This window comes from Pocillopora damicornis, chromosome 8, assembly GCF_964200805.1.
Source record: "Pocillopora damicornis chromosome 8, jaPocDami1.2, whole genome shotgun sequence".
NCBI lineage: Eukaryota > Metazoa > Cnidaria > Anthozoa > Scleractinia > Pocilloporidae > Pocillopora > Pocillopora damicornis.
Genome location: NC_142677.1, coordinates 18,208,453 through 18,228,109, shown reverse-complemented (window position 1 = coordinate 18,228,109; position 19,657 = coordinate 18,208,453). Strand labels below are relative to the sequence as shown.

The 19,657-nt window shown below is 34.0% G+C and overlaps 3 protein-coding genes across 5 annotated transcripts in view; 2 read left to right on the top strand and 1 right to left on the bottom strand.

The window, feature by feature from the left end:
- Nucleotides 1-1,788, top strand: part of LOC113671790 (sorting nexin-12) — a 5,820-nt gene extending 4,032 nt beyond the window's left edge. Inside the window, exon 5 of the mRNA XM_027188044.2 lies at nt 440-1,788. Coding sequence (XP_027043845.1) covers nt 440-545 — 106 coding nt within the window. The 3' untranslated portion in view covers nt 546-1,788. The remainder of the gene's footprint in view (nt 1-439) is intronic.
- LOC113671791 (uncharacterized) lies at nt 1,749-6,694 on the bottom strand. The gene is made up of 4 exons (XM_089213877.1): nt 5,629-6,694; nt 4,518-4,787; nt 3,774-3,982; nt 1,749-2,442 (listed from the first exon to the last, which is right to left on the bottom strand). Exons 1-4 carry the CDS (start codon nt 6,466-6,468, stop codon nt 2,016-2,018), a joined length of 1,746 nt encoding a protein of 581 aa, XP_089070003.1. The 5' UTR covers nt 6,469-6,694; the 3' UTR covers nt 1,749-2,015.
- Nucleotides 6,664-19,657, top strand: LOC113671789 (NADPH oxidase 2). 3 transcript variants are annotated; one of them, XR_016188944.1, is made up of 22 exons: nt 6,664-6,757; nt 6,834-7,015; nt 7,185-7,287; nt 9,921-10,016; nt 10,436-10,546; nt 11,533-11,620; nt 12,013-12,146; nt 12,653-12,680; nt 12,875-12,947; nt 13,242-13,322; nt 14,186-14,315; nt 14,512-14,604; nt 14,917-14,988; nt 15,121-15,183; nt 15,843-15,897; nt 16,233-16,296; nt 16,668-16,704; nt 17,012-17,094; nt 17,376-17,480; nt 17,643-17,711; nt 18,161-18,282; nt 18,553-19,657. XR_016188944.1 is itself a non-coding variant. In XM_089213878.1 (22 exons), exons 3-22 carry the CDS (start codon nt 7,246-7,248, stop codon nt 18,674-18,676), a joined length of 1,686 nt encoding a protein of 561 aa, XP_089070004.1. In that variant the 5' UTR covers nt 6,672-6,757; nt 6,834-7,015; nt 7,185-7,245; the 3' UTR covers nt 18,677-19,657. The 3 variants fall into 3 exon arrangements, 2 of the variants coding, with proteins under 2 accessions (XP_089070004.1, XP_089070005.1); XM_089213878.1 differs by having other exon boundaries at nt 6,672-6,757; nt 17,376-17,496; XM_089213879.1 differs by lacking the exon at nt 6,664-6,757 and having other exon boundaries at nt 6,847-6,970; nt 17,376-17,496.

Below are 19,657 nucleotides of genomic sequence, written 5' to 3'. Positions count from 1 at the left end.
TCAACTTAAGATTGTGGCTCTTGATTGTTAAACAAATCTCCTTGTCAGCACCACAAGGAATGTGTAGAGAACATTGTGGAGAATATGTATACTGATCTTAGGGTGTAAAGGGTTTTGCCTCTGTGCAAAGCTCCAATTATGATTAGCAGCCATATTGCATATTTTAAAGGAGTATGATAAGGAAAACAGTTTGTCTTGAAACTTTGCACAAAGTGCCCTTTCCTGGGTTTGTTTTTGGAGGCTAAAATTTTAGTCTTTGTGACCATTTAATATGATCTTAGGTTCTGGGTGAAGATTAAAATTAATTTGAGCAAGATGGTACATTTTAAGTTTTTCAGCAGCTAGTTTTATTGTGTCCTGTTGTTGAAGCTGTAAAAGATGTACCAGGTTCATCTGATTAACGTCATCTCAATAATGTTCTGTCTTGTTTGATTTCCAGGGTGTCTGGACATCCTCTGGCCCAGAATGAACGTTGTTTGCACATGTTCCTTACAGAACCCATTATAGATAAGAATTATGTCCCAGGAAAAGTGAGAACCACATAAAACCCAATGGAGCATTATGAGCAATTATTCCCTGAGGTTCAATGATCAAACATCAATGAGAGATTCTTTAATCCTTGTAGCCATCATAATGTTTGGCTGCTCCATTAACCTCTTTTGAATCCTGCAGTACAAAGTTAGTTTAAGGTTTAAGAAATTACAAGAATGTGATCATTAGTGATTTATGATAAAATCATTTATTGGATGTCAGTGCCAAAAATATTTTTCTTGATGGCTTAAGAACTAAAGGTTTGCCACATATTTTTAGAACAGTTCAGGATTAAATAATATATACTTAACTGTAACTAATTCAGGCATTTCGAGGCATAAATGAAAAGTAAGTGCACTGATAGATAGCAGCAAGAAACAAGGCTTAGTGGCTTAACTAAGATTACACAATATTCCATTTTTGATATGTCCAAAGCCTCTGTTGTTAGTCTTTGATATAAAATTGGTTTAAGGATGATTTTGCACTTGGCTTCACCTTGAAAGTGATGGTTTTCAGAACTCAGAAATGGCCTTTTTTTTTAATAAAAACTCCACAGTTGATCTTAACGCTTTAACTCTTAGAAGTGATCCACATGGAACTTCTTCATACAATGTCCATACACTATCCAGCAAACAGGTAATGAGAATACTCAAATGTATCAGGTAGTTGTTATCTTGATCTAAGACCAAATTCTTGTAATTATCTTACAAGGAAATGTGTAGAACCTAGAGGGGAGAATGAACAATCATTTCTTGGTAGTGAAAGGGTTTTAATCGTAATATTAAGGTGGTATTAGAAGATCAGGCATTATCCAGACTTGTCATCATGCTTATGCACACTTATCAGGATGATATGCCAATGCTTGACATCCAGTACCAATAAGCCAAATGGTGCTTAACAAGAAGTCATCATCATTACCATAATATTACAACTATGTTTTCTTTGAATATTGAAGAAATATTATTAATCCACTAATGTGAGGGTGTGTGCTCGGAACATTTTGACTCATCTGTTACTGCAAGAGCTTTACAATGCTTGAGCAGAAATACTTCTGTCGCTGTAATTATCAGACTTAAATGCAAGTGCTGTGCTATGCTTTGAGGTGATTAATATGTAGCAATCTACAATATTTCATAACTGAAATGTATTGGTGCATTTTTTAAAATTATAGGAAGTACTGAGTGGTGCTATACCGCTATGTAGGATGGTGAAGGTTATTTCTATCTTCCATTTTTATTAAATCAATTTTCTCACATGGCTATGTACAGCTGGTGATATTACTGATGAAAAGAATATTTTATTGTTTATTAAATATGTTACCAGTATTCCAGGTACTCTCTCTTCCAGGTAGGTTTAGTAGGGTTGTTGATGGAGTTCCATGACTCAAAACTGAGTGCAGGCACGCATACAGAAAATTTTATGTGGTATCTGTTCAAATATATTTTGACTCACAAATTTTGCAAGTCACCATTAAATGTATCTCTTCACAAAACAATCCTTTCAAATGGTAAATTAAGTCTACGGTACTCCATTTGCATCCTCTTCTCATCTCTTGGATTTCGTACTGAAACTAATGTTGTAGCAGTCCCAGGCCTCCCCTGTTGGCCAACTCGCCCTGCTTGATGCAAATAGGCATCAATATTTCTGGCCACTTCTGTTAAATACACATGGTCCAATTCTTTGAAATCCAGACCTCTCACTGTTTCTTCTGTGCCAACCACAACATTGATCTGTCCAGTTTGAAACTCTGTGAGGAATTTCTCATATTCCTCAGGATCCTGATTAGCGACTTTTTGATACAGTGCTACAGCATTTAGTCCAAGGTCTCTCAACTCCCAGACAAAGTCATCAACTGATTGAAGACGGTGAATAAACACCAGACCAGATTTCTGGCCTGACTCTCTGAAAACTCTGTGAAAGACATAATCAACATATGTGAGAAACTTTTTGCACTTCATTTGTCCTTACAATGGTTATGTTTAGGAATAAGAGAATAAATGGATTGTTATGGGAATTGGACGTAATTAAAATGAAGAATAATATTGTCAGTGATATAATTTAAATTTTTTATCACAGCAAGACCAGTTGTTTTGACTTTGAAATAATATCAGCCTGTGATCTTTTGTGATGTAATTACAATGGCAGCTCATGTTTTGGAGTTGAACAGATCTTTAAAAAAAATTCCTCTATTTACAGCTCACTGTTTCATTAAAAATCTAGAGAACCCTTCTGAGAAAAAAAATAAGTCTGCACATGAAGAAATTGCAATCAACCCTTTAACCACAAAGAGTGACTAGCATCTAATTTCTCCCTACAGTATCACCCATAAATCAAACATTTAAGGTCATGAGAATAAAGGAAATGATCACCAACTTAACCCTTTAACACTAAGAGTGACTAGCATCTAATTTCTCCCCACAGTATCACCCATAAATCAAACATTTAAGGTCATGAGAATAAAGGAAATGATCACCAACTTAACCCTTTAACGCCTAAGAGTGACTAGCATCTAATTTCTCCCTACAGTATCACCCATAAATCAAACATTTAAGGTCATGAGAATAAAGGAAATGATCACCAACTTAACCCTTTAACACCTTGGAGTGACTAGCATCTAATTTCTCCCTACAGTATCACCCATAAATCAAACATTTAAGGTCATGAGAATAAAGGAAATGATCACCAACTTAACCCTTTAACACCTAAGAGTGACCAGCATCTAATTTCTCCCCACAGTATCACCCACAAATCAAACATTTAAGGTGACGAGAATAAAGGAAATGATCACCAACTTAACCCTTTAACACCTTGGAGTGACTAACATCTAATTTCTCCCTACAGTATCACCCATAAATCAAACATTTAAGGTCATGAGAATAAAGGAAATGATCACCAACTTAACCCTTTAACACCTAAGAGTGACTAACATCTAATTTCTCCCCACAGTATCACCCATAAATCAAACATTTAAGGTCATGAGAATAAAGGAAATGATCACCAACTTAACCCTTTAACACCTTGGAGTGACTAACATCTAATTTCTCCCTACAGTATTACTCCTAAATCACACAACAAGATCACAAGAATAAAGGAAATAATCACTTTGGTAAAGAAGCTCTTGATTGTCAACCAAATTGTCCTCATTGTCCTTGTGCATGCTGATGTTAGGGTCTTGAGAGGTTTTAACCTAATTATAAATTAATATGTAAGAATAATTTACAATTACACAATCAGTTTTTTACCTGGCAAGTGCCTGTGCTTTGGTAAGACCCACAGACTCATCACAAATAACATATTGGTGTTTAATGCATGGAGGAACTTTACAAGGCCGTCCTTCAAGTGTGGATGACTGTATAAGTTTGACATGATCTCCCCAGCCAATTTCTGTCAGGTCCTCTTGGAGAACGTCATTCACAGTCGCAGAAGCTCCAATCATCTGGATGTGCTTAACCTTTGATAAAAAAGAGATAGAAAAATTCTGATTACCCAAAAGGATTTTTAGCCCTAACAGACCAGATGCCCTATAAAACTGATCCAGTACTTGTAAATACCAAAGCTTTGAAAAATGCCATATACAAGGTTAATAACTGCTATGAGAAAGTTGATTCATCAACACTGTAGGATTTAGTTTATGAACCATAGGCTGATATACAAGAATCACTGGGCACTACTAACACTAATTTAAAGATCATTATACAGAATGAACCAAATGCAAAAACAAATCAAACTAATGCAGAGAAAAATGCTATAGAGTAATCTAGTGGTAAATAGAAGAAAATTTGTTTTTACAGAGAAGTCCACACCAAATGTAGGGAGGAACTATGAAAGAAGTGCTTTATATCTCAGAGCAAAGCAAAGAGTGACCTTTTGTCATCAAAGAATACAACCATCAACTTCAAGATCAAGCTGCTGCATTTCACACAGTCATCGGTGATATGAAGAAGACTGATTGAATATCAATAGGATGAATTTCACTAAATTCACACCTTAGATAACTGAAGAACTTTTTCCACCACTGTCTTAGCTGCTCTAGGATAGTTTGCGCGATGAGTGAGCTTCTTGAATGAGGACCTCCTATGAAGTGGCAAAAGAACTTTGTCCACTTCATCAATTATGATCCTTTTAGTGCGTTGCACCAGTGAAGGATCCTTCTCAATTATTTCAAGAATCCTCTTAGGTGTTCCAATAGCTATCAAAGGTTTCTTTGCCTTATCTTTCAATCTTGCCTCCTGTTTACTAAAATTCACACCACTCACCTAAATAAAGAAAAAAAATTCATATCATCTCATCTTAAGAAGGATGAATGCTTAGGTTTTGAGAGTAGGGAAACTCTTTGAGTTAGATGATTATCAATTCTCATTTGTACTTCATAACCCTATTTTAGACAGAAAACTGAAAAAAAAAGTAACCATCCTCCCTGAAAATTTAATACATAGCTACTTGCCGAGAGAATGATTGGGTCAAAAATCATGATGCATTGATACCCAAAGGGATATTGTGCTTTTTCTGTGTTAAAAATGTTAGTCACACCAGTATTCTGTTATTGTATTCATAGTGTTAACCTTCAACACCCTAACATCAGTTTGAATATTCTCCACACTATTCTCTTCACATTTCCTTAGGTGCTGTCAAGAAGAGTTTGTTCAACTATTTGTTCAAGAGTCTCTTTAGTTAGCAATCATTCCTTTATTCTCAGGACCTTAATGTTTGATGCGGAGGTGATAATGAGAAGAAAAATTTGATGCTAGTCACTCTTAGAGGTTCAAGGGTTTACAAGTTTCTCTGTCATATTACTCATACAAAAGGATATATAGCAGTTAGAGAGGAGAATTACAAAACTATCACATCCTTGTAATTTAAGAGCAGACACTCATTCTTTGAGACAAACCTTCTCTTACGCTATACCTACCTCTGATTACAAAAGCAACCAAGCAAATAATTTAGATTCTTTTTATCTAAATTCCAAAAAACAGGATTTTCATTTATATCTGAGGCCAATAACTTTTTAGTGGTCCACTAAATTTGACCCACATAAAAATAAATGCTTAGATTACATAAAGCTGTAAGCTACATTTTTTACATTTTAGGATAACTCACAAAAGACTCCACAATAGCTTTATCACCAAGAAGACGACGAGCCTCAAACAACATTTGACTTGCCAATTCTCTTGTGGGTGCAATGATTATTGTGCCAAAGGTTTTTCCAGGAGATTGCAGAGTAGGCAATAAGAATACCATAGTTTTACCAGATCCAGTTTCTGATTGAATAAGAATACTCTTTCCCTTTAAAACTATTGGTATTGCTTGTTTTTGAATGTCAGTGGGAGTGACAATGCCAAAAATGTTGAGCTTCTGTATAAGCTTTGGGTGAAGATTGAAGTCTTCAAATGATAGAATTTTAGAAGTATCAATAACATCTGATTCTTCCTTATTTTCCCTTTCCTCTTCATCCCTCTCATCTTTTCTTTCAAATATTTTTTCATCATCTAATTCCTCCTCTGTCAAACTCTTGTATACCGGAGTTAGCCTTGCAAAGTCCTCTGCTGTGGGAATCCTGAATTCTGTCGTCCCATCATCATCGAGAAGATCGTCTCTTTCCTCCTTAGTCAGTTCACTTGCAATGGGCAGGGTGGTGACATTTGGAGTCACAAACGTATTTCTATAATTTTCCTTTGTCAACTTGATCCCTGTTCTTCTTTCTTTAAAAACATTTTGTATATATCCCTCTGTAGTACTCCACAGCTGCATAAATTCTTCATCTGGATCATGTTTCTTTTCCTTCTTGACACCTTTCCGTTTGATTCCTGTCACTCCAGTCAATTCACTCGTGTTTCGTGGCTTTGAGGCCAAACAACGAACATAATTGACATGACACGGAGAAAAGGTGCGCCGTAAAAGAGGCTGGCGGAAGATTTTTTCAATAAAAAACGGTTTCATCGTGAAATTTTAAGCGATTTGTCTGACCTTCCGCAGAGGACATTCAGTATTAGATTTACAGAGCGTCTCATCAGCATGCGACGGTAGATCTCTACCAGGCGTTTTAAAAAGCTATTCACATTCAATGGAGGTGAACTGGCTCGAGCTCAAAATAACCTTTGGAGGGTAGAGTGAAAAGAGAAAGTGCAAAAAAACAAACAAACAAAAACAAAAACAAAAACAAAAAAAAAAGGACCCAAACAGGTAGACAGTGTCGTCTTTTACCCCAAAAGAAGAGAGGAAACTGTTTGTATGTTTAAATCGTGACGAATAGGGCCGAAATTCTGCTTTATTATTTAAGTTAAAAATTTATTTATTTAACTTAGCTTGAGTACACAATGACAGATGAGCTGTCACGGACACCTTCCTCTGCTCGTTTGTGCAGTCATGCAAGGACAGTCAAATAAGCGGAACAGCAAGTCCAATATAAGGAACAGCTGATCACAACCGCATTAGATACCGAGTAAGTAAGGTGGTGATTCCACGTCTGTACACAGATCGGCAGAGGGTAAGTATCTTTTTCGATTCCCGTAAATATGATTTGAATTCTACCATCGTCTCGAGGTCAAATGACAACGATGTTTTCGTCACAAATTCAATGCCTTCTATTTTTAAACTTACACGAAATTCTTTATTTTGAAAGAAAAGTTGACTTTATAATGTGTTTCCACTTGCAGATTTTTTTTCAAACGGGAGGAACGATTCTCAAGGCAAAACGAGCCAATTCTACTGAGCCTAATGGCTTTTTCAAGAAATGACATTGCAAGATACCTTTTTGTGGTATGTACGGAACTTTATAGCTGTTTTTCTAGATTTATTTGAAAAGATAATGGGATTTATTCCAAGATGATTTCGTTTTTTAACCCGAGGTAACTTATCCTATTGGGTTAATGTGTTTGAGTGTCCTGTCTGTCTAAGCTCGATGCACCCATACGCACAGTTTTCGATTCAAAGCAGACGTTTCCGCGATTGCGAGACAATGCAAGCTAAAATTAGAATACACTGTTTGGGCAAATCGATTATCTACAGCTTAGATTTGTGTTTTTCGTGTAAAATTTCTTACTGCAATGGTTTTAATTTTGATGGTCAGGTACCATCTTCTGTTTAGAGAAAATCGAACAGGAAAAACAAAAGCGGAACTTTCACATCGCTCAGCTCGCTGAGATGTTCCTTTGTAAGGAGATTGACGTAAATACTTTGATTACCTTTCAAGAGGCCTTTCAGATTCATTGGAACTTGTAAACATGCAACTGGTATTGATAGTGTCAATTTGAAAGTCATTGTAATTATTGTTTGACGAGCTGTTTGAACGAAGTTAGTCAGGGATCTACAGGCATTCAATTTGAACACGAAACAAGGAGCCTCTAAGTAAGAATGACAGTGCCTTTTTAAGTCTTCCATGATGAACTTCTTTAATCAACAGGAATCACTGTGAATATTTCCTCACAGCACTCTCATCAATTCTATTTAGTACGACCAGACCTGAAGTAATCTTAATTTCCAGCCAGTCAGAATTAAGACCATACGTCAGGGAGCTTTAAGAGCCCTAGACTTAAAGTGCCGCATGGGTGGAAAATTGCAATTAATCAATTCAAGATTTGTTTAAGTTTCTAGATCAGAACAGACAAGGGGTCAGTGAATTAATCACACTGCTGAGAGCCAATCAGATTATAAGGATCACCTGAGTCTAGTGATCCTAAAACAGATGCAATAAAGTAATAAAAAGATAGCTTTAGATGCTTAATTTAAACTTTTTTGCCAGTCGACAAACTTTTACTTCTATTGTGAATGTTGTTCATCTGAAATGAGCACAATATTTTTATTTAATGATGCATTGCAAACAATAAATCTTTAAAAGTCTTTGTGAAGATTTTTGAAAGCTTGTTCATGATGTCATAGTTTTTAATTATTGGTGTTTATATTCAGCATTAATTATATAGGGCTTTGTAATCTTGCTAAAATTACATGAGATTGAATAATATAATTTTCTTTGAATATATTTGACTAACTATTCCATAGGGTTTTTGTACAATATGGTAAACAGTATCACTTTTTCTTAGACACCCACACTTCAGAATTGTGTTTTTGCATGTTGAGTGATTCATTATCTGTGATCAAACTTTTGTGCTTATAGACATGCAAAGCTTGGTACAGTTTAAATTTTAAAAAATAATCATAAAATTTCCAAAAATATTTATGTACAAAATCATCTAAATCATGAAAAATGTTTTTTATAGTTCACTTTCATCTACACTATCTTCTTTGAGCTTCTGTGACGTGAGAAATTGCATCAACTGCTTTGTACTTCATATGTCAGCTCATTGATTTCAACAAGCCAATATTCTGTGGCTTTCTGTGTTTTGATATTGTTCAAGACAGGATTACTGACTTACTTTTAGAGTTTGCACAAGGAAAGATTACATTTAGCTTAGTAAACACATTATCTTTCTGTTACTGAGTCTAAATAAAAAACAATCTTTGTAAAGATAACTTTGATTGCCCAGCATAGTACCCTTATTTTGTTATGGGCAGAATGCTTAAGGAGAAGAATCATTCAGAAGAAGAAGAACAGGCATTGTAATCTGAAAGTCAAATATCTTGAATATCCCTCAACATATGAAAAGTTGAACAGTCCCTAATTTTTTAGTATTGAATATGTTTTCTATTAAAAAACAGCCTAGAAAACATAATTTATCAATTACAACCTAAAAAAAATATAAATTTACAAAGTTATAAATTGAAAACAGTTTGCTGCAAACTAAACAACTGACAGAATCTCTGAAATTTGCATACCATGCAGCAGTCTATCATTAACATAATGTCTGTTCCTCTAAGCGTGACAAATTTTACTTAACATCATAGCACTCTAGTTTTTGATTTGTTAATCAGTTGATCATCTTTTTCGAAAAGATTTTAAGACCAAGATAATGCATAACTGTAGATTGTGGGAATGAAACCCCAATTAATATTTATAGTTTTAAATATGAGAGTACATTTATGAATGATTATTGTAAGTCTGGTCTTAAATTTGTGTTTCAATAGAATTGTACCTCCTGCACAGATTTGTGTCTGTTTTATTACCCCCTAGATTCTAGATAATTTCAGTCTTTTCCGGTTAATTCTTTTATAAAATTTAGCATTAAAGAGACCCCCACTGTCTCCCCTCCCTCTCCTTTCTATATGAATTTTCAATGACCCTCTCTTTATCAGAATGGTGTGCATATTTTCTGCAAAAATCTGCTGGTATCCTTTAAAAGCAATGCTAGAGATGGATTCTTTAATCATTTTGTAATTTTGTCTGATTTTGGCCGAAGGTCTTCCTTGTGGCTTTAAGTCGTACTTCAATGCATTTTTTTTCACAAACTAAAATCTTTTTTTTCAATTGTTATGAATAACTGAAAAATTTTTTTCAGATGATATGGATGATTATAAATGTTGCACTCTTTGCCTCAACATACATGAAATATGGCACAACAAAAAAGTATCATTATTTGAGGATTATTGTCAAGGTACTGTTCTATTTTATTTATTAATTTTTCTGACCAACAGATTTTAAGATGTCTAGGCTAGATTTTGCTTGCTGTTTCATTAGTCAAAAAAATTGAGGTCTACTTTCAAACTTCAAACTTTGGACATGACAATTTAATCAGTGAGTCTCTCTGGGATTAACAGGGAATTTGATTTTGGTTTAGCAAAATCACTTTTTAAGAGCCATTTCACAATTGTTAATCCCTTTTTTGATAGATTCATAAATAAGTTAATTTTTGCATTTAGCAAACAACTTAATGAGAGAAATCAGTTTTGGAAACTCTTAACAATGGCCAATTTACATTATCCACTTAATAGTTAAAATAAAAACCAATTTATCTCAGATTTTGAAAATTCTACTTTGATCTATTTTAAATAATTATGATTTTGTTGTTCCTAGGGTGGACTCCCTTTTGCCCGAGGTGCTGCAATGGTGTTGAACTTCAACTGCATGTTAATCCTGCTATCCATGTGTCGTAATATCATCTCTCTTCTCAGAAGTAATCTCAATGTATGTTGTTTACTAGATAATAATGCGATCCAACTTTTTGTGATTATTCTCAGGGTAACCCTTTAACCCCCAAGATCTCATTAGTAATTCTCCTTTCTGTCTGCTATACAATTCTTCTGATGTTACCTCTGAGAATTTGATATTGGATCAACTTATAATCCCCTAATTCTACTTTTCTTGGTTGTCATCACTTGTATCCTTGATTTTGTATTGATATTGTAAGGAGAAATTCTGTCTTGGTCACTGGTGGGAGTTAAGGGGTTAAGTTTTCTGCTATGTGATTGGTCAGTTTTATGTACAATTAGTCTTACTGTTGAGTTTATGTGTCAAGCTTGACTTATCTTGTTTGTCCAAGAAATCTGACTCAGTCTTGACTTCATTTTTAACAGAAATTAGATATTTAACCCTTTCTCTCCCAGGATCACATAAGAAATTCTCCCTATTTTGTGTCATACAATTCTTATTAAGTTACTTCCATCAGAGAATTTGGTATTGGATCAACCTATAATCCCTCTAATTGATACATCTCTTTTATTATCTAACTGCACAAAGTAGAGTACAAATATCCTGTGATATTGTACAGTTGGTTATTGTGTATTGTGAAAAAAAAAACTGTTTAACCAGTGGGCTGCACAGGCTAAGCTTCTCTCTTCACTTTGCTTTTCCCAACTTATGAAAAATGGGCAGAAACACTTGGAAAAAGAAACAAGTGGAAGATAAATAATTTATTAGAAGTTTTGGTGTGTATAAAGTATTGCTTGGTATTTTTATTAAATGTTTATACTTTTACTTGTCCTATATGGGCTCATCAAAATATGGTACAACTTGTAAAATACTCAGTGATTCTACAGACCAAAACATCTTAAGATATGTTTATTTGCATCACTTCTCTGCTTGATATTGTGTTGACATTGTAAGGAGGATCATTCTGTCTTGGTCACTCATGGAAGTCAAGGCAGCATAAAAAGAATTCTCATTTTTCATAGTGTGGTTGGTGTGGAAGCATCATAAGCCTTTTGGACAAGAATATAACTTTCCATAAGTACTGTGCTTACACTATCTGCTTTTTCACTGGTGAGTGAATTGAGGCTATCCATGGTATATTTATGCGCAATGACTATAGATTGAATAATGTTGGCAATTACTGAGATTAATCATAACTTCCCTACGTCTTAGTTTCAGTTAGGGGTATTTTCCCAAAGCTTGTACCTTCTGTGTTCATTGTGATAATCAAGTCCAATTGCTTTAGTTTTTTCACTGGTTTTTTTTTTTTATCAAAACTCAGTTGAAGAGTACCTCTAAATTGCATCTAGTTACTTCATTGCCTAAAGTCAATAAAACTGAAAGCAAGAATAACCAGAAGAGAATTGCTATATGGAAGATAATATTATTGTAAATGATGATGCCTTCTTTTTCATTAAAAAATTGATTAAAATATTTTTGCTTAATTTGTTTCTTGTTTACAGTGGTTCACATATGTGGCCACTGTTTCAACTTGACAAACCTTGTTGAGAGCCAATCAAAGGCAGACACAGAGATTGAACAGCATCTGAGTCAGTTAGATAACCCTTGGCTAAATCCTATCAGAGAATCTGGAGTTGTAAGTTGAAAGCAATTATTTGGTATTGAGATCTGCGACTTATTGGAGTTAGTAATGAATTTTTTGAAATGAAATTATGGCTGTATCGTGTAAGGCAAAGTATGATTGAGCTTTAATCCTTCAATCCCAAAATAAAATTTAGTAATTCTCTTGACTGGCTGCTTTACATTCCCTTGTAAATTGGATGGGAGAATTTGGTGTTTTATCAAGGTAGCACCCTAGCTTAAGCTGATCAGCTTGTCTGTTCTCATAACTTGTTTTGAAGATAACATATTTGAATTGCAACGAGAAGTTACATCTGATATTGGAATCACTTCTGGGAGTTAAAGGATTAATAGCTGTTTAAATCAAACTATCAGTTAACATAATATTATATGATTGATACATTAATTGTTTTCATTTGTTATTTGACAAAAACAAGTTGAATTATTTAAATTTTTTTTGGATCTCAATAGTTGTAATAATTAAAAGTATGTTTTGAGAGTATTGTTTTTTTGTATCCATAGGATCCTGTATCAGGATTGTTTCAGACAGGTATGAGAAAATGCTAGTTGTGAAACTAACTTACTTTAGATTGAAATAAAAGAAAAAGAAAAAAAAGTGGTAGAAGTTCAAGTTACTTATTTCTGACAGTATTGGTCACTAAATGGTTAAGAATATATGAAAGTCATATATTTTTTGAAAGTCATATATTTGGTCACTATAATGTTTTCCTTTTTTTAATGCAGTGGCTGGGGTCACAGGTGTGGTGATGACATTGTCATTAATTCTCATGATATCATCAGCAACTGAACTGATAAGGTTTGCTTTTGATTAATTAAAATTGACTTTTTTTAAGCTTTTTGAGAGTTTTGTATTGATGAAGGAGCAGTTTTTTAAACTCAGCTTTTAATATTGTGCATCTGTTGTCGAAGCCTATGGACAAAGATTTTCCTCTTAAGAGCAGATGTGGTTTACTTCTGATCAGAAACATTGATTCAAAAATTTATGTCACAACAATTAAAGTCTCTACAAAAAGTTCTGTTACACAAATTTTCTAAAGTAGGCGGGAAGTGTCATTGTCTGATGTTGTGTTTAATATATTCTTCTATGCAGGAGATCCTACTTTGAGACTTTTTGGTTCACTCACCATTTGTTTGTTGTCTTCTTTGGCTGCCTTGTTGTGCATGGCACTGGGTAATTACTCATTTTATTGTGTCAGCAATTATATAATAAATGAAAAATTAAGGAATTATTATCAGATATGAAATAATCTCAACATTTTCTGAGATTTGAAAAAATCAAAATTGTCCACCTACCATCAGCTTTAAAATTTATTAAGTAGATGACTCTTGTTTGCTCAAGACACTCTGTTCCAGTTATGATAAAGAAAGCAATTCCTGTATGAGAAGCTTCAAATTTTGTTGTCTTCCTTATTAAATCCTTTAAATGTGTTGGCCTCCATCAAATAGATAGTCAAAGAGTAAAAGTAGATCTCTGTTAATTGCTTATTATTCAGTAAAGTGAGGAAAATTTTGTAAAAGATTATAATAGTGCCCCAAGTTCCCCTTTAAAATATTTGAAAGAGGCCATTGGGAGGGGGGATGAGTTTTATGAACTAAGTGGCACGTTACAGCCAGAGGCCAAGTTCTGTATTATCAACTGACTTCGAGTATCACTCACCCTTCTTTGATGGGATGCTATTTTCAGAGAAGTTAAACACCCCCCCCCCCAAAGCAGGTGTCTCAGTACACTACTCATTTTTCAGTACTGTACTATATTGTACTCTTGCTTATAAAGCAAGAGGCACTGTGAAAGTAGAGTGCTAGGTAATTGCTTAAGAACACAACACCATGGCATAGTCATGGCTTAAACTCTAACTCTTACTTCTTATCCTGCTCACTGAACTAAAATAACAGAGATACTACCTATAAATAACATATACAGGAATTTTAGGAGACTCCCCTTGGATGGTTTACAGATTTGACTGAAATTTTATTCACAGTGAGCCTTTTATTGTGTATATAGTTCTCATGAATCACTTGAACTTTTTTTTGTAGGGATCTTCTACGTTTTCAAACTAACATGGATGAGCATGATCCAGAAATCTGTGATAATGTAAATTACTGGAAAAATCATTCAACCAGCTGCTACAAATTTAGACCACAGCTAAAAGCATCTGGAGCAATGGTACCATTACTGTCATTTTTAAAACTATTTACCTCATAATTGACACCCTCTGCATGTAGCTTAAAAACAGCAATCTGCACACTTTAACTATATGTAATGAATCCACATAATCTGACATGTACGCAAGACAATAGCCAATTTGTGCTGCTGAACTGATTATAAGTTTGTGATAATGAACAATTGTGAATTTTTTTAGACTTGGAAGTTTGTGATTTTCCCCATGATCCTGTACGGTGCTGAACGGTTACTCAGAATATACAGATCATTTCAGCAGGTGACAATTCTTAAGGTGAGATCATTTGTCAAAGAATGTAATTTTATTATTAATGATTACTTTTAGCACCCATTCAATTCATTTGATAGTATTAAAAACTTTTTACCATTTGACTCATGTCTAATGAATAAATGTAAATTGCTCAACTATATTGGGTGTACAATATTGTGCATTTTAATGAAAACTAAAATTGAAGTTAGAGTTGTAATGTGTCCAACAGTAAGTAGTAATGATTCTTGATATATAGTCATAACTTTTCTATTATTATTTAATATCCATTCCTTTTTGAAGATGTATTATCTTCTAAATAATTTATTATTTTGTTAGGTAATAAAACATCCATCTAGGGTGCTTGAAATTCAGATGAAGAAGGATGGATTTAGATGTGAAGCAGGACAGGTAAGAGATGCCATTTGAACTTATTATGAACAACTTGATTTGACTTAATGAGTTTCTTCTGAACCAGCCTTTGATTCTACTAACTCTGTAGTGAATGAGCTATATTTAATGCCCCACTTATTTCTGTTCTAGTACATTTTTCTGAAGTGTCCTAAGATCTCACATCTGGAGTGGCATCCTTTTACTTTAACATCTGTAAGTATGAATTTACAGAACTTGATTGCTGTTTCAAGAAACTTTAATGAAGTGATTGCGTAGATCGAGTCAAAAAGGATTGTATTTGTTTTATCTCACTGCACTCTGAGATTGGTCAGAAAGAAAAATTTGCTTTTGTCTCTACCAGTCTGATACATAATTTTTTTTATGTTTATCTGAAATCAACTCATTATAGTTTAACTTTCCTTCACTTGAGTCCATCTGCATTTTATTTCTTTGGTTTCCCTGCTTGTATATCATTTGACAGTTGATCATTGCATGTGATCATGAGAATTTGTTGTGAAAAGACTGTTAACAGTGGTACAGCTACTGATGTTGTGGCAACCTCAGAGGGTTTCATTGTCAGATGAAAGTGAATGACAATGATTCTGGCTTCAACTAATAAGTCTGACTCATTCACTGACAACCATTTTTTGTGGAACTTGTCCTGGACTTTGGCCAACAGGTTGACACTCTTTACAGACACTACTGTGACAGTTATATTTATCATTTTTGATTGGTCTGTCACTAATGTACTTTCAAGAGTCTAAATGAATTTATACATGTGTGTCATTCTTTTGTTACTCAATGATGAGGATTTAAAAATATTTTTTTAAGCTTAGAGTCAGGTTTTTTTAATAAAAACATCTCTTTTCTAGGCCCCTGAGGAGTCCTACTTCAGTGTTCACATCAGAAATGCTGGCGATTGGACAGGTAGATACAATTAAAATAGAACCTTTTTCTTTTATTCAGAATACATGAAAAGGCATTGCAAAGAATATTTTCTTCCACATGCAAAACAAATCTCCCAATCTCTTGTAATAAATGCCTATTTTGGCAACTTCAGGTTTTACTTTCTCCACCAAATAATAATCTTGATGTAGATATTTGATATATTCTAAAATTGAACACCTTCCCAGACTTTAGATTTCCAAAGGTTGGTATCTTTGGAATTAGTTTACAAATTTAATGTAATCATTTTTACTTTCCTGTACACTTTTCTTTATGTATGCTGTGCTTCTTATAATTGACATTTATGTATTATTTAGACAGTCTACACAGAGAGTTTGGAGCAAATGACAGTGGAATGAAAGATATAAGCTCCTGTCCAAGGTTCTGAAAGTAACTTTTTTAAGTATTTGAATCTTAAATTTGGCAATGTGCATACTGTTTATATGCATTAATGCTTGATGATAGGTTGGCATGAAATCTGATCTTTTCATGATCCCTATTGTTAGTTGATTATTTGGTGATTTTTCTCGCCCTGGCAGCGGACTGAAGTAATTAATCCTTTGAACACTTAAGAGTGACTCTAATTCATTGATTGATTGTTAAACAAATTCTCCTCATCAAAACCTGAGGAAATGTATAGAGAACAGTATGGAAAATATGCAAACTGATGTTAGGGTGTTAAGGGTTAAGAGCCAAAGTTTTCTCAAAGAGGGACCATACTGAAGAATCTGTTTGATATTTTCTTCCTCTAGGTTGGCTGTCGATGGCCCTTTTGGAACATCAAGCACTGTAAGAGGCTCTAATTTTTTGTGATGTTGGTTATAGCAGAGGTAGATCCAGGCTATTTCTTAGAATGAGGTGTACCTCTGAGGAATGATGCAGAATACAAGGAAGGGGGGGAACCCCTTGTACCCTTTCGGTAGATCCACCCCTGCAGAAGGAATGGCTGCCATCTGAACATCATTGGACAATATTTTTTCACCTTTTCACTTTTTTTTTTTTTTCATGACAGTTATCATTTATCTGAGATATAATTGCATGATTGTCTCCTTGTTTATTATTTTTATATTATAAAGAATTTTTTGGATTTGTTTAGGATGTGTTCAAATATGATGTCATTATGTGTATTGGAGCTGGTATTGGAGTAACTCCCTTTGCATCAATATTGAAGTCCGTGTGGTAAGTACTTTTTTAATGGAGAAAGATTTTATACCCTTTGTCATTCTCTGATTCAGTTGATAAATTTTGTCCAACTCTCAATCCATCTTACTTAAATTACATCCACCCTTGATTTTGTTTAGTCTTAATTTTTTTCATTCAATTGTATAACTACTCTTTTCATTCAAAAACAGTAAGAGCCATGGTCATCTTTTGTTTTACAGAAAGTATGCATTCTTTGACAGTAAATATAATTATTTAACAGTACTGTTAAAATTAAATTCAGTCTTTTCTTGCTACAGGTATCGTCAAAACAAAAGTTATTCTGACCTAAAGATCCAGAAGGTGTATTTTTTCTGGATCTGCCGAGATGAAAAGGCCTTTGAATGGTTTACAGACCTTTTAAGGTATTTGGAAATTCAGGTAAAAAAAAACTGAAATCACGCCTGTTGTATAGATGACTATACATGTTTGTGAAACTTAGATTATTCAAAACATTTGGGGTTAGAAGATCTCCTCTGATCATGAGGTAAATTAAAAAATGGATACTCCTTCACCTTAAATTTCAGATGGAAGAAATGAATATGAAAAACTTTGTGGAATATCACATATATCTCACAGGATGGGATACTAAATTGGTAAGACGACTTTAAATAAATGAGCAGGCTTGAAATATGTATTATAATTATTATATACACTAAGGTTTAGTATTTAGTTGATGTGAATAATCTTTGTTATTTCATGCTTTGAAAATTTTGTTAAGGGGGAGGTATAGAGTCTAAGGAATATGTTGATCTGTTTTTGCCAGGTACATTTTTGCAACTAGAATAATGGACTTAGTTGAAGGTTAATGTTCATCTTATGCTGCTGAGCTTATTCAGTAGGTCTTGTTCTAGGCAATTACAACTTATGGAGTCTATGGCATCCTTCCTCTCAGTGATTTACACTTTATTTATACAATGTATACTTTGCATCATTTTCTTTCCCTCCCCATAGGGCCCAAAAAAGATTGAGATGTAATATTTAACATGTAGCTATCATGTGGGTTTTAGAAAGAAAGTGATAATAAGTTACCTGTTTATTTCAGGCAATTCAGTCAATTATACATCAGGGTGAAGAAGATAACATAACACATTTGGATGCTAAGACACAGTATGGCAGACCAGAGTGGAGCAAGATTTTTAAGGGTATTGGGGAGAAACACAAAGGGTGAGTGACAGAAAAAGTTCAGGGCTAGGCTGCAACAGCGAACTGAAATGTGAAGCAAAGGAGATATGAATATCAAGATTTGGTTGCAGACATAGCCATCTAGATGAGCTATTAGAGTTCTACATTACCTAAATTACTCTGTTCTGGTCTCATTGCACTCAGTGACTTCAACCAGCTTGTTAACTAGAAAAAGCGCAGCTCCCCTTTTTTTGGAGTCCAAAGAGCTGAAGTGATGAACTGATAGTAACAATATTTCCTTCTCTGTTGTAGGACAGAAATTGGGGTCTTTTTCTGTGGACCAAGTGGTTTATCACATGTGTTACACAGAAAAGCCAACCAGTACAGTAATCCAAGTACAGGAGTCAAGTTTTGTTACAACAAAGAAAATTTCTAAGAGTAGTTATACAATTGAATGAAAAAAATTAAGACTAATTTCTTGGAAGAGCACAGATGGCTGTCTTGTCACAATATAATTTGCAGTCAGCTTCTTATTTGACTGAACACTTAAATTGAATATTAACACCTTGATATATTTCTATCTTGCAAAACTATCTGGTAATCAACATTATTAAATCCTTTAACTCCCAGAAGTGATTTGTGCAACTTCTCCCAACAATATCTATACATTATCCAACAAACATGTAATGAGATTACTCAAATTTATTAATTAGAGATTGTTATCACAATATAAAACCAAATTCCTGTAACCAAATTACAAGGAAATGTCTAACAGCTAGATAGGAGAATTAACAACTAGATCTTGGGAGTTGAAGGGTTAATACAAACAACTGTGACTGGTATCTTATTTCTCCTTACAGTGTCACTCCTGAATCAAAAATTAAGCTACGTCCGAGAATAAAGGAAATGATGACTAACTAAAGAAACTTTTGATTATTCATCAAATTCTCCTTGTCACCATCTCAGGAAACGTATAGAGCACAGTATAGAGAAAAAGCATACTGATGCATTAAGGTTTTAAGGGTTTATGATGAATTTAGATGTATTAAAAAAAAGGAAACTCTTCTCATTTCTTTTAAAGGGATAAGGAAATCCTCATACATTTATGGCACCTTAGGCCCCTATGTACTTGGAGAGGAGAGATACCATTGCTACTTTTTTTTTTTAATTAACCAAAACCAGCAAAAAATACTTTTTGAACAAGGACATATTATTGCCACCTTTTGAGAATCTACAAACCTAGTGAAAAAGACTTTTTGAGCACACTGATTGGCTTTTAACTTAAGTAAAAAAATGAGTTTAGGACTTAAGATACAGAAAGTATATATTTGTAAAAAAATGAGTTTAGGACTACTTTAGGTACAGAAAATATGTATTTGATGTTTAATTAGAATAAACACAAGCGATGATTAGCAAT

Bases quoted from the DNA above. Each gene is read 5' to 3' on its own strand.
- LOC113671791 (XM_089213877.1), bottom strand. From the start codon at position 6,468: ATGAAACCGTTTTTTATTGAAAAAATCTTCCGCCAGCCTCTTTTACGG. The intron at 3,983-4,517 runs GTGTGAATTTAG...TTTTTATCAAAG, and splicing joins AAGTTCTTCAGTTATCTAAG to GTTAAGCACATCCAGATGAT. The intron at 2,443-3,773 runs GTAAAAAACTGA...TGTCTTTCACAG, and splicing joins AAAGCACAGGCACTTGCCAG to AGTTTTCAGAGAGTCAGGCC.
- LOC113671789 (XM_089213878.1), top strand. From the start codon at position 7,246: ATGGCTTTTTCAAGAAATGACATTGCAAGATACCTTTTTGTG. The intron at 16,705-17,011 runs GTAAGAGGCTCT...GGATTTGTTTAG, and splicing joins CTTTTGGAACATCAAGCACT to GATGTGTTCAAATATGATGT. The intron at 17,497-17,642 runs GTAAAAAAAAAC...CTTAAATTTCAG, and splicing joins TAAGGTATTTGGAAATTCAG to ATGGAAGAAATGAATATGAA.